This window comes from Kogia breviceps, chromosome 2 (assembly GCF_026419965.1).
Source record: "Kogia breviceps isolate mKogBre1 chromosome 2, mKogBre1 haplotype 1, whole genome shotgun sequence".
NCBI classification, from domain to species: domain Eukaryota; kingdom Metazoa; phylum Chordata; class Mammalia; order Artiodactyla; family Physeteridae; genus Kogia; species Kogia breviceps.
The window spans coordinates 5,685,738-5,710,066 of NC_081311.1; the positions used below are offsets into that span (position 1 = coordinate 5,685,738).

Genomic DNA, 24,329 nt, shown 5'->3' on the forward strand with positions numbered 1-24,329 from the left:
CAGTTTATGAAAGAAGCAAGCTGAAGTGGAGATGCCACTCCCACACCCCCTCCCTCAAATGTCCCCAGCACCTCACAGCCCAGCCATCGTGGACAAGACTCCTGGCAGAGCCAGTTGGCGTCCTGGAGGCCACGCACGTGGCATGACTCCTCACGTCACAGATGGGGAAAGCTGAGCCCAAGAGGCGCTGACTGGCTCAAGTCACAGCTGAACAACGTCTCAGCTGCTTGTCTGGACTTGTCCTGCTGAATCGTGCTGCGTTAGGACCCAAAGAAAGGAAGCATCCTCCTCTTTCCAGCTCTCCCACCGCTCCTCCTTGCTGCCCACACCCAGGCCCTCTGCTTAAGTGAGGCTGCATGTTCCCAGAAAGTTCAGCAGACCCCTCGCCCCCATGCGCAGGCCCTGGTCTTCTCTGACCTGGGCTGCCTCCCAGCTCACAGAGTCCTTTCTGGGGTTGGGGGGTGGAGGGGGAAGGGGGGAAGGTGGCACCTTCTTTCCTTTTCAGGTTGGAGCCCATGTTGAAGACGTTTGGGTTACATGTCAGAGACAACCTGTGCTTAACTGCTTCCCCCTGTCAAGGGCTTAAAACAAGACCCACTCCTTCTCCCCATGTACGTGGGTAGGAAGGGAGGAAAGGATAGTTCTTTTAAGATGACTGCTAAACTTATCTACCCATGTGGCTATCTCTTTGCCCTACGTACCCTTCAAAAAAGATTCTAGTGATTGCTAAGAAAATGTTGGGTTATATGACCAAGGCAGGACCACAGAATAAAAGGCAGAAGACAACCTGTAGAAAGAACTGAAAGCAGGGACTTGAAGTGATATTGGTGCAGCCATGGTCACAGCAGCATTATTCATAATAGCCTAAAGGTGCAAGCAACCCAAGTGTCCATCGAGAGATGAATGGATAAACAAAGTACGGTCCATCCGTACAATGGAATATTATTTACCTCTTTAAATTTTTAATAAAAGTATTTTTTTTTTTGGCTGTGCCGCGCAGCATGCAGGATCTTAGTTCCCTGACCAGGGATCGAACTCGCATACCCTGCAGTGGAATCATGGAATCTGGACCACTGGACCGCCAGGGAAGTTCCTCTTCACCTTTAAAAAGGAAGGAGATTCTGACACATGAAACAACAGGGATGAACCTTGAAGACATTAGGCTGAGGAAAATAAGCCAGTCACAACGAGACAGACGCTGTATAACTCCACTCATTTGAGGTCCCTATAGTAGGTCACATTCATAGAGACAGAAAGTAGAATGGCGGTGGTCAGGGGCTGGGGGAGGGGAAAACGGTTCTGACTTAAGGTGGACAGAGTTCCAGTTTGGGAAAATGAAAAAGTTCTGTGGATGGGCGGGGGTGATGGTTGCCCAACGCGGTGTAGATGCACGTGCTTAATGCCACAGGACTGGACACTTAAAAATGGCTAAGATGGGAAATTTTGTGTTTTGTGTATTTTACCACAAGTTAAGGGGAGGGGGGAAGCCCATAAGAGGAAATCATCGAATCCATGTTGCATTGAAAAAGGTCTCGTTATGCGTCTTATTCCTTCATCGGACTCGGAGCTCTTTAAAGATGGGAACTCCTGTGCTCTATTCACCTTTGTTAGCCCAGCACCTGACCTAGGTTCTCAAAGACGTCAGATTCCCAGTAACTGTTGGCAGAACTGAGGTTGTGGCGTGACCCCGCCCATGCCGCCCTTGTGGGCGGGGCCTCGCGGTTTAGAGGGCTGGCGCATGCGCGCGAGTTGCGCCCGGTGGTCCTACCCGGTCCTCCAGGGGGGACCCTGCTCCTGCCACAGAAAGGCAGACCCCAGAGCCATGCCCCGGCACCAAGGGCAGAGCCACGGTGCCTCCGATTCCGGGTGTCTCCGAAATCAGCTAGAGCCCGAGTAGACAGAATTAGTGGGCAGGTTTTTATTCATTATTGGGCAGGTCTGTATTATACCCCATCATTTTCTGGAAGAGATGAAAATTATGTAAAAGTGCGGCTAATAACACATTCCATTTTGGGGGCAGCCCAATGTTGACAGACTGTGTGCTGGGCCCGTGAAAACTTCATAGTTCTCAGCCCTTCAGTTTGCCCCTTTAACTGAGGAGCAAACAGCGTTAGCGCGAGGGAGCTCCTCTGACGCCCAAACCCACGCTGCTGCGTCCACTTTCTCAAGCTTCATAGGAGAGGTTATCAGATCCTACAGATTCTGCTCCATTTCTACCTTTTCTACCTGTGCAGTGATCATTGATATTGCAAACTCTCAGCTTGAAGCTCATTGGACAGGTGATGATTGGCAGGTTACTTCAACTAGGCTCAGCTTTCTCATCTGTAAAATGGGGACAATAATTGTGCTCTCCTCCAAAGGTCATGCCGAGTGTTAAAGGAGATAACCTTTGTATCCAATATCTGTCTTGCTGTGATCGCACAATCAATTTTAGCCATGATGGCGTAATAGTGACACTGACCCGACTCAAAGAACCTTGGGGTTGTCCAGTGAAATTTACATTGTCCTGGTGTTTATGAACCAGCTCACAAAGGCGCTGTCCATTTATATAAAGACCCATGCTATCAATCAATGCCTTGTCCCAGGGGATAAAACCACTCTCCATATGAAACGGTGTATTTCATTGGAAAGGCAATGAGTTATGCAATTTATCACGTCCCCCCCTTTGGCCTTGGCTGCTGCAAACTCACCCTTAGTTTGTGATTCTTCTGTACCAGGGTCATCTTTAGCCCAGGCTTTATGGTCCAATGATTTCTCCAGCTCATTACTTGCTTCTTTTATCACAGTTTGGCTGGTTTTTATCTGTGTTGTTAATTATAAGCTACCTCAAACGTGATTGGGTATACATTAGAAAACAGTATTCATTATAATTTAGTGTCAAAGGTGTTTTATTAAATTGTAGGGATTGATCATTCTTATAATAGCTTGCACGGTAAACAGACTGCTGTGTTGCCCAATTTTCTAGATAAACCGGTTTGCAAAAATTGGTTACACATATTACAAGCAGGGTAAACGAATTAACATTGTGGTGTTATCTGAATGTATTTTAATACTAAGGGAACATTTTCACAGTAAAAATGCTGCCGGGCAAGAGAACCAGCGTCATCAAAACAGGGTGAAAAATAAAAAAGTAATGAGAACTTGAGGGGAAATGTTTATCCGACGGTAGGCAGTAGTTCTTTGTCTCACATCTAACAGTGCTCTGCAGAAAACTTTAATGGTTGTGCAAACGTGTTTTACTTGCTAACAAAGCCTCAGATATAAATGTCAAAGTGACGATTGCTATTCCTGCTCAGGAGAAATAGCACACAGGGTGGACTCCCCACCCCCTCCCCGGTTGCCATGGAAACATTCTGGTGACTTCATCACAGGTAGAGTGTTTGGAGGTTCTTCAGCCCAGCACGGAAGGTGGGAGCCTGACTCATTCTGAGAGGAATTACAGATGTAAACTGTGGCTGACTTTTCTTTCCTTTAGCCGAGAGCATCCTTGTCATGAAAAGACCTTTGAATCTAAGTAAAATGTCTTTGCAACATCAGTGGAATATGATAAAACTGTCAGAGGAAGGTATATTCTGATTTTTTTCCTATAGATAAAACTCTTATCAAAATATAAGATAATTTGTTCGTTCGGTCAACACTCAGCGAATGTCTTCAGTTGGCAGGCACTGTGCTGAGCACGACGTGAGGGTGATGATGAGACGTCCTCTAAAGGCCTCTGTCAACCTGGGGGACAGACTCAGAGAACAGACGATTACAGGATGGCGTAGGGAGGACACACAGTGATGCCAGCCTGTCAGGGAGCGCTGTGCTGGGTTGAATTGTGTCCCCCCCCCAAAGATGTGTTCAAGTCCCAACCCCCAGACCTGTGAATGGGACCTTATCTGGAAATGGGGTCTTTGCAGATGAGGTCAAACTGGGTTAGGATGGGCCCTCAATCCAGGGACTGGGGTCATTATAAAGACAGAGGGATTTGGAGACACAGAGACACAGGCCATGTGAGGCTGCAGGTAGACCAGTGATGCTGCCACAAGCCAAGGAATGCTGAGGGTGGCCAGCAGCCACCAGAAGCTAGGAAGAGGCAAGGGTGGATTCTCCCCTGGATTCTTCAGAGAGAGCATGGCCCTGCTAACACCTTGGTGTCAGACGTCTGACCTCCAGAACCGTGAGAGAATGAGTTGCCATTGTTTGAAGCAGCCTTGTTTGTGGTCATTTGTTACGGTAGCCCTAGGAAATGAACACAGGTGGCAACACAGGTTGGAAGGCATGTGGGGTGGGGGCAGGCGTAGGAGCCCTTCTGGGAGGAGGTGATCTTGAGCTGTGTAGAGGAGTTAGTCCCCTGGGGAAGTTGGGCAGGTGTCCTCCAAGGCCAAAGTCACAGAGACGATGAAGCAGCCACATCCAGGAAGGAGAAGGAGGCTTATTCTAAGGATTTCTATCCTGATCTCCTTTTTAAAATTCTTTTTTGGGACTTGGGAGAGATTTTATTAGAGAATAATTAGAGAATAATTTCATGGAGGTAATTTTACTTAATAAACTTCAGAGTCATTGGATTATTTCTTTTTTTAAAATTTATTTATTGAAGTATAGTTGATTTACAATGTTGTATTAATTTCTGCTGTACAGCAAAGTGACTCAGTTATACATAAACATACATTCTTTTCCATTATGGTTTTGCACAGGATACTTAATGTAGTTCCCTGTGCCAGACAGTAGGACCTTGTTGTTTATCCATTCTATATATACTAGTTTGCATCTGCCAATCCCAAACTCCCAGTACATCTGTCCCCTACCTCCCTCCCCCTTGGCAGCCATTCGCTGTGTCTGTGAGTCTATTTCTGTTTTGTAGATAAGTTCGTTTGTGTCATATTGTAGATTCCACGTATAAGTGATATCGTAAGGTATTTGTCTTTCTGTCTGAATTACTTAGTATGATAATCTCTAGGTCCAGCCATGTTGATACAAATGGCATTATTTCATTCTTTTTTGTGGCTGAGTAATATTCCATTGTACATATGTACCACATCTTCTGCATCCATTCATCTGTGGGTGGACATTTAGGTTGTTTCGATGTCCTGGCTATTGTGAACAGTGCTGCTATGAACATAGGGGTGCATGTATCTTTTTGAATTATAGTTTTGTCCACATATATGCCTACATCCTGGTCTCCTTGAGCCCCAGCACCCCATGCACATGGGCTCAGATTGTTATGTATATGTTTCCCAGGTCCTCTTCTGGGGGGAAAATGTATCCCTTTCATTAGAGTTTTCAAAGGAGCATGTGACCTTTACAAGGTCACAAAGTGGCCATGTCAAGGGGGTTTGGGGGTACCTGACAGGAGACGAGGCTGGTGGGGTCACCACTTGATTGTGACCTTGCTGAGACCAGGCAGTTCAGGGAAGATGAAGCTGATGGGATGTAGCAGAGCCTTCTTCATGAGATAAATCAGGACTTGGGTTTTAGCTGGGCGTTGGCAGTGAAGGAAAGGGTGGGTGTGGAGGGGGCACCTCTATTTCTATTGTGCGTGATGGGAGGACGGTGGCCACTTGCCAAGAAAATTGATATGGGGGAGGAAGGGGAGGGGAAGGAAGGGGAGGGGGAGGAGGAGACTGCAATGGCAGCAGCTTGAGGGGAGTCGATTGGTCCCTTTTTGGAAAAGCTGAGTTTGAGGGGGGGCTTGAAGGCAGCTGGTTCTAAGGGCTGGTGCCCACAGGTGAGGTCTGGGTCCTTCCTTGGCACTGGTCTGGGGTTTGGTAGGAGGACCCAGAGGGAGTCAAGGAGAGAACACTAAAGAAAGGAAGACACAGTAGCCAAGAGGGGGAAGACAGTAAGTAGACCCCATTGTTCCAAAAGTCAACCATGAAAAGATGGTCCAGAGGCGCCGAGTGGTTAATGGGGTCCGATCTCACAGAGGTGATTAGCTGAATTCAAATCTGAAAAGTGATTGTCTCTGAGAAACATCTGCTTAGACTATTAAGAAAGGGGTATCGTGGAGGGCAGGTGAAAATTCCGAGTAAACCTTGCCCCCTATCAGACTAGAAATGAGGGAAGCGTTTACAGTCTATGAAGCGGGAATGTGACTGTCCCATCTCTGTCCCTGACACACATGATAGAGATATGAAAACAAGCAAGCTCTGTGTACCAACGAAAGGCTGGGGCGTTCGTCATTTCCACGCGACTTTGATGGATGGGCTCGTTAGTCAATGCGTGACGTGGCTCGTCGGCTATTTTTGTGCAGACAGCTCAAGCCACGCTGGCTGCCGCGTGGGAATTGTATGCAATGCCTTTACCCGTATCCCAGGCTTCACGCGACGTGCTGCTTACCGGTTCCCAGATTTGCTGGATTTCTCTGCTCTTACACTTTCCCTTAAGCCGTTTCCACTTTTCCCTTTTGCCTCTGCTTTTGGGCTGAGCCGCCTTCTCCTACCCCACGTCCACTTTTGTCTAAATCCACCCCATCCCACACCTTTCCTGGGTCCCTTGGCTGGCAGGGCTCTCCCGGTGGCTTCTTGGGGCCAGAAGGAGCCGGACTGTGACTCTCTCTTAGAGCTGTGGGAGGGGACAGCCTCTCACTGCCTTTGCCGCCCGGTCCAGCCCGGAGCCTCCATCACCCTGAGCGCAGCAGAAACTCCCGCTCAGCTGGATCCCCTCCCCGAAGCACTCACTCCTCCCTCCGGGGAGGACGTTGCATTCCAGGAGGATCTGGCTCAGGGCTTCATGTTGTTCTGCGCTCGGCCTCCGGGAAGGCCTCCAGGGCAGGAGTGGCAGTGGAGGAATGTCTCAGGCTGGTGGAGACAGAAGCAGTTCCATCTTTCCAACCATCACGGGAGAGAAACCCTCATCAGACATGCCCGTGCGCTGACCTCTCCCCGGGCACAGAGGGCACCGGGCACCGCACACAATCAGTTCTTTAACCAGCCATGAGTGGGTGACTCACCAGGCTGTTTTAGTTTGCTTCAAAAGAACAGCCGGCTGCCTTTCCCGATGGCTTCATTCTAACTGTAAGCATTGATAAGGAGCCCCATTTGGTCCCCTAGCTGTGCTTTTCTAAAAGCCGTGGGACGGTGGTGAATCAGAAGCACTCCCGGGCTTCCCTGGCGGCGCAGTGGTTGAGAGTCCGCCTGCCGATGCAGGGGACACGGGTTCGTGCCCCGGTCCGGGAGGATCCCACGTGCCGCGGAGCGGCTGGGCCCGTGAGCCATGGCCGCTGCGCCTGCGCGTCCGGAGCCTGTGCTCCGCAACGGGAGAGGCCGCAACAGTGAGAGGCCCGCGTACCGCAAAAAAAAAAAGAAAAAAAAAAAGCACTCCCATCACCTTCTAGGGCCTAAAGTCACCATCCGCACAGGAGCTTGTTAGTCTAAGACCAGCAGTGGTTTTGGACTTGAGCTGCATGGAGCATCCTAGAAGGCTTAGTAAAGCCCAGAAGGCTGAGTCCTGTGCCAGAGTTTCTGAATCAGTAGGTCTGCGGGTCAGTGGGTGGTACCCGAGAATGTGCATTTCTTGCCTTTTTTTTTTTTTTTTTTTTTTTGGCCACCCCAGGAAGCATGTGGGATCCTAGTTCCCCGACCAGGGCTCAAACCCACGCCCCCTGCAGTGGAAGCACGGTGTCCCAACCACTGGACTGCTGGGGAAGTCCCCGTGTTTCTTTTTAAAAACATTTTTATTTTTTAATGCTTTTATTGAAGTATAGCTGATTTGAATGTTTTGGGTATACATTTTATATATATGTACATCTATGTATATATTTTAAATATATATATATAAAATATATGTTCTTTTTCGGATTCTTTTCCATTAAAGGTTATTACAAGATATTGAATATAGTTCCCTGTGCTCTACAGTAGGACCTTGTTGCTTATTTTATATATAGCAGTGTGTATATGTTAATCCCAAACTCCTAACTTATCCCTTCCCCCCCTTCCCCCCCTTCCCCTTTGGTAACCGTAAGTTTGTTTTCTAGGTCTGTGAGTCTATTTCTGTTTTATAAATAATTTCATTTGTATCATTTTTTAGATTCCACATATACGTGATATCATATGATATTTGTCTTTCTCTGCCTGACTTATTTTACTTAATATGATCATCTCTAGGTCCATCCATGTTGCTGCAAATGGCATTATTTCAGAGAATGTGCATTTCTAACAAGTCACCCCGTGATGCTGAGGCTGCTGGCATGGAGACCCACGTTGAGAGCCCCCCGCTATTAGCCAGCGCCGTGAGCTGGAGCTATGTTGAGCTTCCAAGAATCAGAGCCTGAGGCAGGGATTAGGGGCCATGAAGGAGGAGGGGGTGCTCTTCAGGACAGAACCATGAGAGAGAGTGAGGGAGCCCTGATGGGGAAGGTGCTGAGGAAGGATGGGTCTCAGGTGCAGTCTGGTCCTCGGTTTATGCTCTGGAACAAACCAAAGAGTTGCCCTGGCTTTTGTACCCCTCAGAGTCACCACTGGCTGTGGGCCAAGGTGGAGAAAAGTATAGCCTTTGTCGAGGATGGTCCTCAGAGACGAGCAAAGCCGTGAGCCTCTGACAGCTACTCTCCCGGCAGCCGGGGGCAGGAAGGCAATGGCGCAGGGTAGGAATAGAGTCAGCTCAGTGTCCTAGATCCACAGGAGGGAAACTGGAGGCCCTGAAGTTACATAAACTACACAGAGGCCCACAGCTGGTATTTGGACCTGGACTGCCCGACTCGTGTGACGAAGCCCTGTCTGTCCTACAGGTGCCCAGGGCCCGCCCACCCTCTGCCAGTTTCCTTTTAACCGGGACCATGTCCCGATGCGGAGTGAAATTGACTTGCTGGCCCTGGGACAGGCACCTGCCCCTGCGAGAGCCCTGGGGAAGACCAGCTCGTGCTGTGGAGAGAGGGAGCAGACTGGCCTGGCCACCTCCTGCCCTTGCAGCAGGATCTCTTCCAGAAACCAAGGCCAGGTGCCATGTGTCCTGGCTTCTGCAAATTTCTGTGCTGGGGACACCAGTCCCAGGCGCTGGAAAATGCCCAAACTCCTGTCAGTCTTGTTCTCGGTAACCTGCCCCAAATGTCCACTGGCTTTGCCTTACTCAGAGATGCCAGGGTAGGGCCACCCAATAGAGGGGGGGCTCTATCAGTAGTGACAGTTATGTGGTCAGGTGGGAAGGGACAGGGGAGGTGTTACCACGTGACAGGAACTCTGCTAAGTTTCTTGATATTTGTCATCACATGATTCCTTGTAACCCCCCTCGGAGACAGCTCTTGTGCTTCCTCTGACACGTGGAAAAATGAGACTCTGACAATTTAAGGAACTTGCCCCAAAATAACTTTAACTGCCCAAATGGTTAGTGTCAGAGAAGGATTTGAATCAGGGTCTTTCTTTCCCCAAAGTCTCTACTTTTTTTTTTTTTTTTTTGGCGGTACGCGGGCCTCTCTCTGTTGTGGCCCCTCCCGTTGCGGAGCACAGGCTCCGGACGCGCAGTCGCAGCGGCCACGGCTCACGGGCCCAGCCGCTCCGCGGCACGTGGGATCCTCCCGGACCGGGACACAAACCCGTGTCCCCTGCATCGGCAGGCGGACTCTCAACCACTGCGCCACCAGGGAAGCCCAGAGTCTCTACTTTTAACCATTCTGGTAATCCCCCTCCTGAGGCCTTTGGGGTCTTCATTAATTGATGAGGCACCTCATGCATGGCTGTAGTCACACCTCAGTTTTACTCAAAAACAGGCTCATAACTGAAAGTTACAACTTTGCCATTTGTGTGAATTCCCACACACATTTTAAGAAATTTTGAATGTGGCAATCGTGGGGTTCATAAGCCTTCGATTCCTTTCTTTCAGTTAATGTTGCAGTGTAAGTACTTTCCCACAGCAGCATCATTTTAAAGGCCCTACGTTCCAACCAATACATCTACCTCAGGCTCCCCAACTAGGCTGTGATGGGTATAATAATGGTTCCCCGAAATAGGTCCACGTCCTTGTTCCCAGAGCCTGCGAATACATTGCCTTGCCCGGCAAAAGGGACTCTGCAGGTGGCATTGAGAGAACCTTGAGATGGGAAGACGATCCTGGATCCCCGTTGGCTGGCCCAGTCTAATCACAAGGGATGTGATGATGGAAACAAAGTTTGGAGTGATGAGGGGGGCCGTGAGCCAAGGAACGTGGAAGCCTCTAGAAGGTGGAAAGGCAAGGAAATAGGGTCTCCCCAGCCCCTCCCACAGGAGTGCAGCCCTGTCGACACCTTGATTTTAGCCCAGGGAGACCCACATTGGACTCTGACCTCCAGAGCTGTAACATAATATGTTTGTGGTATTTAAGCCACTAAGTTTGTGGCCATTTGTTACAACAGCGATCAGACACTCATACACAGCCCCTGCTTGTCTGATGGTGGCAGTCTCCCTCCTCCCTGCTAGAGCTGATGACACTTCTCCACAGCTAATGCTTGTTGCATGTTGTCATAATCTGGCCATTGTGCTACGGGCTAGCGATTTAGGTCGCTTGTCCGTTTTTCAAGAACTCTCTGAAGTAAGCACCACTATCTCCATTTCATAGCAAGGAACCAAGGGCTGCTGAGCCACTTGCCCGAAGTCTCACACGTAGCTAGAGACCCTGGGACTTTGTGGCCTGATTCCAGTGAGCACGCATGCCTTGGTGATAGTGACCATCTGGGTCTGGGTGGGACGGGGGGCAGCTGCCTTGGTCCTGCTCATTAACAACCATAACCAGGGTTATTTATCGAGCATGAACCCCGCATCCCACCCCAGCCCGGGTACTTTACGTACGTTACCCTTAGCGCACGGATGGCAAGGCTGGGCAGGAGGCGTTATTATCTGCACTTCGTGGATAAAGAAACTCAGGGAGGGTGAGCAGCTCCCCTACTGCAGGTGAGCTGAGCTGGAATGCAGAGCCAGGCCGGTCTGGCCCCAGGCCTGTGCTGACTGTGGAGTTCTTAAATGTGGTGCCGCAGGACCGGAGCCAGGAGATTTCCATCTCCATCAGCTTTATTGTCAGTTCATCATGATGTATCAACTCTGCACAGAAATCCATGACATCTTTCAGGTCTTATATTTGCGCTTCACAGGAAGTCATCTGTGCACATCATCTTGGATGACTGTCTCTGTCACTCAATAACAGGGATAGATGGAAACAAGCCACGAGTCTAGGTCGAGCTGACAGGGGTTCTTTTGTCACCCAAGGACAAGACGAGACATAGGCTTTGGACGGGTCCGTGGTAGCCCTTGGAATTGCCATGTCCGGACCCCTTTGCAAACTTGAAAATACTATAGCATATCATTTTTCCCATAAAATGCTTTAAATTTTGTCTGAATTCTTTAATAAACCCTTCTCATGAGTTGATAAAGACAATATGCTAATTGACGACAGAGCTGCTTTCTTTTTTCTTTTTTTTTTGCAGTACGTGGGCCTCTCACTGTCGTGGCCTCTCCCGTTGCGGAGCACAGGCTCCGGACACGCAGGCTCGGTGGCCATGGCTCACGGGCCCAGACGCTCCGTGGCATGTGGGATCTTCCTGGACCGGGGCAGGAACCCGTGTCCCCTGCATCAGCAGGCAGACTCTCAACCACTGCGCCACCAGGGAAGCCCAGAGCTGCTTTCTTCAATCTCTTCTTTCTCATCACCAGCACCAGCCGCTGGGAAAGCATTCTTTGTAGTCTTTTGGAAAATCACTTTCCCCGGAATATCCGCATTTGTGGAAGTGGCATTGTGGCCCTGGGCTGTGGGGATGGAGGGACACAGACTCTCATCATTACCCCGCCTTCTTGTGTTTGACTCACATTCCTGCAATAGCAGCAAGACACCCAGGCAGACGTCCTAACACCGCTGGTTTGCCTCACAGAGTGCTTTGTTCGTCTACCCAGCTCTCCGCGAGGTGTGCAGGGCAGGCTGGGTGGATGAGGAAATTCCGTAGAGCGATTCCGTAGACTTGTCCATTGTTTTCAAGCTGGTGGATGGTAGAGCCAGGACCAGAGCCCAAGTGCTACAATTCGTGGCCCACTGCCTTGTGCTTTTGGATTTGATGATATTCTCGGCTATTGCTATGGCCGATATTTATGTGGGAGGTGGTCTACGGTGTCTCATTTATCCTCACGGATATCATCACAAAATTATCCACAGATATGCCAAAGCAGTTTCTTTTTTTTTTTTTTGTGGCGAACAGGCTTAGCGGCCATGGCTCAGGGGCCTAGCTGCTCCGCGGCATGTGGGATCTTCCCGGACCGGGGCAGGAACCCGTGTCCCCTGCATTGGCAGGCGGACTCTCAATCACTGCGCCACCAGGGAAGCCCCAAAGCAGTTTCAATATCAGTGTCTGAGTTGCTCAAGACTCCTTCTAAAATGATTGTGTTAAGAGGTTGGGTGAAAGTCCATCTTGCAAGTTCAGGCTTTCTTAACTCCAGGGCTGTTGAGAAACCCATAGAAGTGATTCTTCTGCTGGGTGTCAACTCAGGACATGGGTGAATGTGTGAGGGCTAAACTTGTTCAGTTATTCCTGAGTCTGGGAACATAAACAATGGGATGGAAGAAGGAGTCTTGCAGCCTGATAAACTAAGTGATGAGGAACTCAGAGCCTCCATGGAGGGGTGGAGTGAATGAGGGAAACAGACAAGGTTTTATCATGGGTCAGAGTACACTGGATTCACTATTGGTTCATATAATACTTGACTAGATGACATTAAATTTTATACTGAAGTTATAGACTCCATTTTATCCTTTCGTATACTAAAAAATAGCAATATTATCTCCCTTTGCCTAGGATTACGGGACAACCAGTACAGTCCCCACGATCAAATTGCCCTTAAAAATCTCCAGTCTGATGTTCCAGAGAAGAAATCTGACTTCACCGAGGTAACATATGTTTCTAACTTCTAGAGTAGTCAGCAAAATGCAGCGAATTGTAAAACATGATCACCGGACTACTTGTGATGTGTTTGCATTTCATTTTATTTAGTCAAAAATGGAATCAACTCAGCAGAAAATCTAACCATCAGTGACTAAGACTTTACATTAAAGTATGCAGTGTGTATTCAGTTATTCCTTTATAATCTTGACCTATAATTTGTAGATATGCAGTATCAAAGGAGAGTATGGTGATTGAATCTCAATTTTAAACCAAAATTAATGTGCTGGAGAGAGAGGATGATGCCATTTGCCAGTGTGAAGGTGGAGAAGACGTAGTTTGAAATCTAAGTTACCGCAGGTTGTTACAACTGCAAAAAGTGTCAGTAGTCTCACTGGGAGAAGAAAATTAGAGGTCATAGTCACAAAATGAAATGTTTCGGATTCTAGACAATAAAAAACTCTGTACACAGTGGTAGTATTGACAGTGTATTACATGCCAAGCTCTGTGTAACTGACTCATTTCGTCCTTCTCATGATCCTGGGCTCTCCATATCCACAGGTTCTTCATCTGCAGGTTCACTCAACTGCTGATTGAAACTCTTTGGAAAGAAACTTCCAGAGAGTTCCAAAGAGCAAAACTTGAATTTGCCACACGCCAGCAACTATTTGCATAATATTTCTATTGTATTGGGTATTATAAGTAATTTAGAGATGATTTAAAGTATGCAGGAGGATGTGCATAAGTTATATGCAAACACTCTGCCATTTTATATAAAGGACTTGAGCATCCCTGGATTTTGATATCTGAGGGGGTTCCTGGAACAAATCCCCCTTGGATACCCAGGGACAACTGTACTGTTATTATACCTATTTTGCAGATGAGAAAATTAAAGCTTCAATAGCTCCAGTAATTGACTTGACCCAAATCTCGCAGCTCATAAGCTGTCTGGCTCCAGGGCTTCTGTTCTGATCTTTCTCTAAAGGGCTGGCATAGACAAAGGCTCATTCCAGTGAACAGAACTTAAAATATGGACTTTCCTGCCTGAAAGAATTGTCTGAAGTGTTACCGTTTACACGGCATCTCTTGTCTTTCACAAATGAAATTCTGCCTCCAACTTTTGTAATTCTAAGAGAGGGTGGAATTGTAAGAATTGATCCTTCATAACATTAAAGTAGCAAGGGTATCTGTAAAAAATAATTTGCCCCCTAAATGCTTATCTTAGGTATCATCCTTTGATGTAGCTTTGCGTTTAATAAAGTTCAACATTTCCTCAGAGACCCCAGGCCTGAAATCTCACATGATGGAGAAAAGACACTATTCTGGGACCTGAGGTTTAGTCATCAATATTTAAAGCCATTTCTGTGTGGAACAGGGAGCTCCCTGTCTGAGGATTCAGAGATGGGTAGCAATAATTAACATGTTCCCTGAGAGCAGACGTGGGAACCCCAGGTTGCAGGGGGGGAAATGAGTTGGAGGAGCCGTGGACCACTGAGAACCATCCCTGGCAGGAGATGCCCTGTAAAGAAGGGGAGGATAAAGTGAAGGTCAACCGCTACTTTTTTTTTTTTTTTAAAGAAAGATACCATCTGGGGCTTCCCTGGTGGCGCAGTGGTTGAGAATCCGCCTGCCGATGCAGGGGACACGGGTTCGTGCCCCGGTCCGGGAAGATCCCACATGCCGCGGAGCGGCTGGGCCCGTGAGCCATGGCCGCTGAGCCTGCGCGTCTGGAGCCTGTGCTTCGCAACGGGAGAGGCCACAACAGTGAGAGGCCCGCATATCACACACACACCAAAAAAAAAAAAAAAAAAAAAAAAGAAAGATACCATCTGAAGACCTTTCCCTTTCCCATCTGTTTTTCATGTTGAGCTGCTAAAGTTCAGCATTTTCCTGTTGATGTTAAAATTAATCAGTTTGGTCGTTAATGATACAGATCTTTGGGGCCATGTGGCTGGGTCTCTGTAACGCGCGCGCACACACACACACACATTCACACTTGATTATTATCTGTGACTGAGTTAACGCCCAGAAACCATCTGCTTTGTAGTGATCTGGGTCACATCTACTTTGATCAAAGCAGTAGCGAGGCTTTCAAATTTCCCTCCTAACTTTGAGCTTTTAAAGCCTGTCCCTGTGTGTTTGTTCTAAGGGTGCTGTAAGATGGTGAAACACTGCAAACAGAGGCCCTTCCTTTGTAACTGCCATGAATCTCTGCCTCTCCTCCAGAGCCTGCACAAGATTGATCACTTTTCCTTTCAAATTCATCGAAGCCATAGAAATGATATGCAGGCAGTTCTTCAGCCAAGTGATTCCTTAAAAGAAATGAAATGTGGAACAGAGTTTTATTTTTTAAAAAGCAATGTTTTAATTTTCCGTATAACAAAAATAATGGCAACTTCATCCAGACCTTTAGGAAAATACAGGAATATCGAAATAAGAAAATATTTAAATATTTCTGTCCCTTATTTTTCCCATGCATTTTTAAACGTAAGAGTGTAATGTATATCAACATTTATAGCTTTCTTTTATTACATAACATTCCATCACTGGCAACTTCCCATATCATTTAAATTCTTTGTGATCTTTATTTTTAATTTCAACAGAATATGAGGTGGTCGTGCATGCCGTGATTTACTTGCCCAAATCCCCTTTTAAAATTCATGTAGATTCTTGCCAGGTTTTCACTGTAATACATTACACTGCATTGAATCCTTTGGATTCTAGTAAATTTGTGGAAAGATAAAAGTTGCAGGATGGAGAGGGGGAAAATCTCCAATTTTTCTTTTTTAAAAAATTTTAATTAATTTACTTATAAATTTTTAGGGGTAGAGTTGATTTACAATGTTGTATTTGTTTCAGGTGCACAGCAAAGTGAATCTGTTATACATACACATATCTCCACTCTTTTTTAGATTCTGTTCCCATACAGGTCATTACAGAGTATTGAGTAGACTTCCCCGTACGATACAGTAGGTCCTTATTAGTTATCTATTTTATATATAGTAGTGTGTATGTGTCAATCCCTGTCTTCCAATTTCCAATTTTTCCATTTTGTCTTAAAACCATCTTTCCCTATTGTTACATACCAGAGTGAACCCATACATTTGAAAACACTCTTACATTCAGGATGAAATACCACTATGTTGGCAGATTACCTAGTGATGGTGGTACTAGATCAACCAAGTGGGAGTAAGCATGCTTGCAGCTAATGCAAAGGTCACTTTAGTTTGTATCTGTGGAGAGACAGGACCAAAGGCTCCACTGGCAAATACAGTTGTACGTTGCAGAACAGCTCTGGAAAAGGGAAGAATTGTCTCATGGAGAAAAATACAGGTTTCAAAGGTATAGACTGGATTCGGTGCTTATCTTTTGGAGAAATAAATTGCTACAGGAATGGAGGCATCCTGACTCCCGTGGTTCAGGATATGATTTCCCCGATCATCTGCTGTTTATCTCTCTCTTACTTCAATTTATGAAAGGGAGTCCTTCTTAGTAATATGCCTTAAAGCATAAATATAAAGTTAAAAACAGTCAATAAAATGAATCGAACTATGAAAGCAGTTACCAGCACTACAAAATCGTGCTTGAGACATTTGAAAGAAATCAATATCTTAAAGCAACATTTATGAAAAAGAGAGTGTACGAAGGTAGTGTTGTGTGGTGATGGTCGGGACATGGAGGAGTTACTGCAAAAGCCAGACACAAACCCCACCTATTTTCATTTGACCACTCTCTGACCTTGAATGTTCTAAATACAAGATTATTTATCTAATCTTAAATACAAGATTATTTTCTTCCTTTCAAATCAAATCTTACATCAGTTAATTCTATTTTAGATAAAAGACATCTTTTTTCAAAGCCATGTTCAGTTAACAAAGGACAGAGGGACTGACACCTTGAAATAGCTTAATTGGGGAAGATATTTGATATAAAAGATGTGCTTACTTTTTAAGAAAATTTGTCCTGTTTTAAAAGTAGTTGGTGGATAGGAATATCAAGTAGCCCCTCTGCCTCATCTCTTTCTTGGTTTCCCAGCTCCAGAAGAAGAGCAGGACCCAAAGTGACGTTGTGTAGTCTGTCACGGAAAGAATCGTGTCCCCTCAAATTTATATGTTGGAGTCCTAACTCCAGAACTTCAGAATGCATATTTGGAGGCAGGGTCTTTAAAGAGGTGATTAAGGTTAAGTGAGGTAGTTAGGTAGGATGGACCGTAATCCAATACAACTGGTGTCCTTGTAGGAAGAGATTAGGACATAGACACACACAGGAGGAAGAAGATGTGAAGACACACGGAGAAGGCTCGGAGGGAACCAACCCTGCTGACACCTTGATCTTGGACTTCTAGCCTCCAGAACTGTGAGAAAATAAAATTTCTGTTGCATAAGCCACCCAGACCGTGGTACTCTGTTATAGCAGCCCTGGCAAACTGATACTGATTTTTAAGAGGTTAGATCTTATCTTTAGTTATTTAATAGATCTCAGTGAGGAAATAAAATTTCATAAATAGAACTTGCCATACAAGTGTATGATATAGATTGAAGGGCAAAGAGTACAGTGTTTCCTTTTTTAATTTCTCTCAGTTTATTGGTGGGGGCTTTTGTCAAAGCTGAGTCTAAACACCTGAAAAGACTCACTAGAATTTAACCTAATAATCCCTGGCCTGGCAATCGGATGACCTGCTTGATGTTATGTCCAGTCTGTTAATTCCATGAGTCCAGGAAGTTCCCTCAGCACCCAGCACAGAGCCTGGCACATAGTAGGTGCTCAATAAATATTTGTCTGATGAGTGAATAAATAAATGGTTTGACCATGACTCTATGTTATGGATAACAGAATTTGCATCTAAAATAGTTACTTTCATTCTACATTCACAGTCACAAAATTTCACTGTATTGGGTATGTAATGGGTTATGCAACTCAAATAAACTCAAATGCATTCATTATAAACTCCTGTGAAATATGTATAATTTTGATATAACTACCCCCTCATTCCTCCATAGGTTTGATTATATCAGGTATCCACTGATTTCTGCTAACTCACAGGACAAGTCATACCCTGGAGTTACATAACATGTTCATATCTTGAGAGGTACTTTCACACCCATCATTGGTTTTGATTTCCACAACTTCCGTATGAGGTAGAGAAGGCAAACAGATGCTTCCTTCAGCATTGATCCTCCAGGAACAGTGTCACCCTGACATCCTGAGCAATGACGGAGCTTCAGAAATAAGTTCACATTCACCTCATTCATTATGTCTCTTCCCTTACCTGTTTGCATTGGATGGGATCAAAGTCACAGTAGCACTTGCCAGCCCCAAGGTAATGAAATGGTGGTTGATTCTCTGCCCGTCCTTCTGGGCCTCTAGGACTTCCTGCTGTAATGCCCACAGCCCCGAGGGCGTCTGTCCAGTGTGGGTGGCCCCAGGCACCGGGTCGTGGCTCCCCGACTCAGCTCAGGTGTGCAGAAAGGTTGATGTAGCCAGAGTCAGCGTCCTGTCTGCCCTTGTTCCAGGCGGCGATGGCCTTAACTCATTCCTAGACACACACCCCTTGTTTCTGACACTCCTTGTTTACATCAAGGCCAAGGCTCTCTTGGGATCTTGAGCCTAAAGGGTGGGGTACCCTCTCAATGTTGGAGACCAGAGTACGAGGAAGCCTGGCGTCCCCACAAGAATTGCTGTTTGCTCCTTGCTGTATAGCTGTGGAATCCAAGGCCGCCTCCAAGGTCCTGTGGCCAGTCTGGGAGCCCCAGGCTCAGGAAGGACCTCAGGAGGTCCGAGTTCTGGGCCAGCATCCTTTCTATCTTATCTATGCAGAAGATCACCTGGCAGATCCTTAAAAATACAACTTCTGGGTCTTACGCCCTGAGATCCTGATTCACCTCAGGTCTTCAGAGGGAAGGGTTTAGAAATCTGCATAAAATGCAGATTTAAGGGCTTCCCTGGTGGCGCAGTGGTTGAGAGTCCGCCTGCCGATGCGGGGGACGCGGGTTCGTGCCCCGGTCCGGGAAGATCCCACATGCCGCGGAACAGCTGGGCCCGTGAGCCGTGGCCGCTGCGCCTGCGCGTCCTGAGCCTGTGCTCCGCAACGGGAGAGGCCACAGCAGTGAGAGGCCCGCGTACCGCAAAAAAAAAAAAAAAAAAAAAAAAAATTAGATTTAAATCCTAGGTGTTTTCTATGCAGGTGATCACTGGCCCAAACTTTGGGAAACAGTGCACTCTAAGACCAATGCTGCCCAGTTTCCAAGATGGGTATTTGTTTTCAAAGACCGGTGTCAAAGGGGTTTCTTCTGGGTGTGATTACGCAGTTTGTAGATTGCACGGGAGCAATTATTATCAGAACGAAATTTAACTAAAACGGGAGCGATAGTGTTCAAGTGAAACAGCCTGGGCTTGGTACCAGGTGAACTTCAGTTTTCTTGTGGGTAAACAACAGCCATGGAACGTGCTAGGTGGAGGGGGAGGGGAGAGAGACAGAGGGGGAGGGGAGAGGGAGGTGCCTCAGGCATCCAGGTGGCTCTCAGCGTTGCTGCCCTATGCAATCAACTGGAAGCTTTAAAAAGCACCGATGCCTGGGGCCCCACCCCCCAGGATTCTAAAGTAATTATTGGAGGTGAGGCTTTTGCGCATGGGGGTTTTTACAAGCTCCCAGGTGGCTCACGTGGGTAACCGGGGCTGAGAACCGCTGAAGAGAGGCCCTATCTTGAAAGAGGAGGTTTCAAGCAGAGCCTGGGTTACATTGGCCGTCTGGAAAAAGGTAGTCATGGTGTTTTGATATTTTAAAAAATGATTTTCAAAATGATGCTCCTATCCATTTCTGCTTCTTCTTCTTCACCTATCTCTTGTCACATTTTGAATTTGCAACTTACCATGTATCTTTATTAATTTTTAATTTTTATTTTATATTGGAGTATAGTTGATTTACAGTGTTGCCGTGTATCTTTCAAATATAGCAACGTGTCAGGTGATGACGAATGCCAGGAAAGCAAGAAAAAGGAAAAAACAGGAAGGACAAGCTGTCCCTCTTCCCGTGTCTAATAGTAAGGACTGCTGAGTAATAGTAAGGACGCAATGAGTGAGGACTGTTGGGCTAACATCCCATGAGTGAGGGTCTTCCCATCACAAGTCCAGCTGGAGGAGAGCATTCCACTAGTTGAGTAAATGAATATTCAACCTGCTCTAAAGAAAAGGCCACTGTGCTTTCTTATCCCATCTTTGGAAAAGGGAATAATTTGCTCTCATCAAACGCAGGCCCTCCCCCTTTTTGAAAAGACCAGCAGTCCCATGACTCTGTCAGTGTTTCTCAAGGTGTGTTCCCTGGATCCCCTGTATCAGGGTCCCAGGGATGTTGGTTAAAAGGCAGAGGCCTGGACCCTACCCACAGACCTACAGAATCAAAGTCTCTGGAGCCTGAGGAACCTGCAAGCGTAACATCTCAGGTGCTTCTCAGGCACCTTGGCGTTTGAGAACTGCTGCTTAAGTGCGAAGCACCAGTTATGCCTTCAGGCTCCTGAAGTGAAGATTCTGCAGGCAGTGTGCGGTGAGCAGTTGCTAGGGTTATTTTGGATGCTGTGCGTTCAGGCAAGGGTTCATTTTAAGCACGTGGATTCATGTCAGCATAGGGGCTCGGGATCCTGCAAGCATTCACTAGTGCTGGAAGCACTCAGTCTTCCGTGTTGCTTTCTGCGGTGCTTCAAGCACACATGTAATGAAAAGAAAATGAGGGCAGAGTCTACCTCCTGGTCTCAGCCTGGTTAGATGCTTTATTAAAAATCACAGCACATTGTTTTGGACACACTAGTGATTTACTGTCAGGGCATAGGATCTGCTGATTAGGAAGCAGGGTCTGTTGATGAGGAAGCATGCAACACCTTGATCATTATACTGGACAAAAACTCATGCTTATGCATCTGAGCACTGAAATGCAGGAAAATCGCATCTGTCTTGTTCCAAATCCCCACCCCCCACCCCCCTCAGCCCATTCTGTTATGAGGTTGTCATCAGTGTGTCAGTCTGGGCAATTGTCAAGCTTGGGCATTTGATTTCCATTGCTTTGATTTCTGGACTTTGATCCCTGCGACGCCAAGCCTGAGTGAGTGACTGAATTCCAGTCTAGACCAGCAAAGATGGAAGGTTGTCCTGGGGAGTTGGGGACTGAGGGTGGGGCGGGGCTCCTTGGAATCACATTTACTGTCTCCATGGAGGAGCACGGGCTCATCTCCCACGTACACCTGTGCCTCCAGATCCCAGCCCTCCTCCGGAATCCTGTCCTCCCTCCTCTGTGAGGCTGTGAACCTGTATTCAGGTGCTCCTGGGCCTGGTGAAGGTGATTCTCGAAATTTGGTGATCCCCATGGATACAAACACCATTAAATAAACTGAGAACAGACACACCCAGCAGAGAAAAACCAATTTCCCAGTCAGAGGAGTTTTCCCAGAATGTTTAATCATTTCACAAACAGATCTGCGTTTCCTGCCCTTCAGATACTCAGAGGTGTTGGGTGTCAGGTGCGTGTTGAAAGGCCTTGGATGAGAAACACTTGAGTGTTAGGAACAAAGATCTCCAGCATCCTCTTGGCCCTTGAAAGAGTTCCCTGCCTGCATTACAATGAACCTCTTGAATAATTGCCATCTTTTTCCATTTGCAGGGGACTCTGGCGTCTCAGAACACAAAAATGATTTCGTCCATAGTCATTTCACAGCTGATTGATGAGACTAAATCAAAAGAAAATGGGGCCGAGTTGCCTGTGCCGTGTGCATACCCCATGAAGCTATCGCTGGCTAATCGCAGCGGAGTCACTATTAACAGGGCCTTTGAGTTCCTTCCCGGTGGACTAGGAATTCAGACACCGGTGAGGGAGCGAGGCCCTGCGGCAGAGCCGCCGCGCAAAGAGGAGAAGCCGTGCAGTGGCTCCCGGAAGGGCTTTGCTTCCATCACCATCACGGCCAGGCGCGTGGGGCCCCCCGCCAGCACCCTGGTGTGGGAGGCTGTCGGGGACCCGCTGTGCATCAAGTGCAGGGCCCAGGATGCTCTGTTTGGGGGCCCCTCTGCTCTGGCTGGTGGTGCCGATCCAAGTCGGCACCATGGACCTTTCACCTGTACAGAATTCTCCAGAAACAGCTCTGTGATGGGGCTGAAGGTCCCTGAAGCCCACGCACGGCTGTGCGAGGGACACGAGTACTGGATCACCAGTGTGGACGACAGGGAGGACCATTTTTCTGCGAGCACCCCACGGTCACAGGAGGGAAAGAGCCCGCTGCTGTTCAGCTCCTGTGTCCACCTCAGAGTGTCTCAGCCGTGTCCAAATTCCATCTACTATCTGGACAGGTCCCTCTCTGTCCCCATCGAGCCGCCTCGACTTGCTGGCCCCAAGATGCACAGATCCGTTCTGTCCCTCAACCTGAATTGCAGTTCACACAGATTGACACCAGATGGAGTCGACGGCACAGCTCACGGAGAGCCAATAAGCAGAGCCCTGAAGCTGGAGCTCACGGGGGGAAACCAAAACCTCCTAGGCCCTCGCTGGAACCTAGGTTTGCAAGACAGTTTCTTGAAGGAAAACCCGTCATTGGGGCGGGTGCATTTGGGGACCGCGGGAAGCGGCCTGTGTCCTTGGAGAGGCTCTCCTCCCCTGGAAAATACAGATGCGGGGAGTGACCAGGTCACCGTGAGAAAAGGGAAGCAGGACTGTGCAGCTCATTGTCACACCGGGGGTCATGGTCACGCCAACCAACTGTCCATTCACATCCCGGGCTGGAGTTACACGGCAGGTGAGTGACACTCCCATCCTCCCTGCCACCAGGCACAGACCCCTCCCCACCTCAGGTGATTGGTGTGATTGCCAAGGTGAATAGCGGGTGAGTTTCTTCTGCGTAACTTATTCCAAGAAGCTGTTCTCAGTAATTGCTTCATCTCCGTCACTCAAAGGTGACCGTTGATAGCTCCGTGTTGATGTCTGGTTTGGATAGCTTTTCTTAGATGATACTTTTGTCGATTATGAAAGGCCTTCCCTCAAACTTTTGTTTCCATCAGGAGCTCCAGACCATATATAATGAGTAGGGGACTCTACCCCAAGTGAAGTTCATTTAGGCCCTTGTCATGCCAAAACAGGATGAGAAGAGCCAAGGGCTGTCCACTCGCAGATGTTTTGTCCCTCTGGTATGACCATCTGCACATCTGGAAGTCTCCAGAGTTCTGCACTTTTAACTTTTCAATCGGGTGGTTGATGTTGATGGGTTGGCCTTAGAAACCTAGACCACAAAGCTCCAAATGGAGTGTTTGTGTGTGAGAGTGTGTACAGTGATTATGGGACATTTTCAAAAAGAGGCAAACCTGGGACCCTCCACACCAAACGGCAGAAGCAGTAGTTTTCTGATTCTTTAGTTGTGTTTTCTGGGGCAACTCGGCTGGGATTTGATACCTTTCCGCCACTGCCAGGGCCAGGCAGAATTGCCAAGGTCAGCTGTCCTGGGCACCCTTTACCTTTCTTGGGAGATCGGGGGTAGAGGGGGGAGCAGGCCTTAGCCTGAAGGAGATTTCTCTCCTTCCCTGCGTACGCTTCCGCAAGAGATTCTGGTTTATGAATTAGTGACTTTCCACTCGGGGAAAATATTCAAAGATGAGAGTGGTAACATTGAAAATGTGGCATATGCATAATAATTTTACAGTGCAATTTTTGTCCATTAAAAGCTTTATTAATTAATAAAAATGACTGTAAAACATTTTAAAGCTGTAATGTGCATAGAAATGTTAAATGATGCAATTAATTTTAACAAGTGTATATATATTGAATGCTCAGAGATTTTTAAGGCAATTTGACATGGCATTCAGACGGATTAGACCGTTGAATGCATCTGAGCCTGGCAGACTTATTGCAAGAAGGAAAACATAAGCAGTCGTCAGTGTTGCAAAGCTGAGCCTCGCTTCGGGTTTTAAAGATATTTCTCAAGCCAGCCATTTCTTCTTCCTTGTTGATGAAGAGGCTGGAAATATACGACCTACACTGTTGTGTGCTCCCCCATTGAAGCATATCCTAGTCTTTGTGCTGTGTCTCGCGGTATGAAATAGTAACTTGGATTTATAGCACTTTGACCAAAGGAGCCTTAAAAATCACCAGCGCCAGATCTCAAACATTCATCTCAGAGGAGAGGAGCATATGAGCAGAGAAAATCCCCACGTCTTATTTTTGGCTTTGGGGCAGACAAGATTTTTGATTGTGACTTTGTGAAATGACTACTCCTATAATTGATTTTCTTAGGCAAAGAGTGCAAGTTAATTTTTACTTCCCATGGGCCGACTTCCCTCAGATTAGCTCTAATCCCAAAGATTTACCTGTGGAGCATTTGAGTGGCTCTAAATCACATGACCTCATTCTACCATTTGAGGAAGGAGATATTTATGGTGGCCAGGTCACCTTTCTTAGAGTTGCTGATCTATTATTTTCCAGCACATTGAACGTGGACATGCCACACTAACTCTGATTCTGTTTCCTCATCTGGGTGACTAGAGAAGGGGTTGG

The 24,329-nt window shown here is 47.2% G+C and overlaps 1 protein-coding gene across 3 annotated transcripts in view; it reads left to right on the forward strand.

Moving 5' to 3' along the window:
- ADAM12 (ADAM metallopeptidase domain 12) overlaps nucleotides 1-24,329 on the forward strand; it is a 675,955-nt gene that overhangs the window by 131,128 nt on the left and 520,498 nt on the right. For 2 of the 3 annotated variants that reach the window (XM_059053844.2, XM_067024332.1), the window contains exons 3-4: nucleotides 12,728-12,819; nucleotides 21,459-22,581. In XM_059053844.2, the coding sequence (XP_058909827.1) occupies nucleotides 12,728-12,819; nucleotides 21,459-22,581 (1,215 nt within the window). The remainder of the gene's footprint in view (nucleotides 1-12,727; nucleotides 12,820-21,458; nucleotides 22,582-24,329) is intronic. The other variant, XM_059053840.2, reaches the window with a different exon arrangement.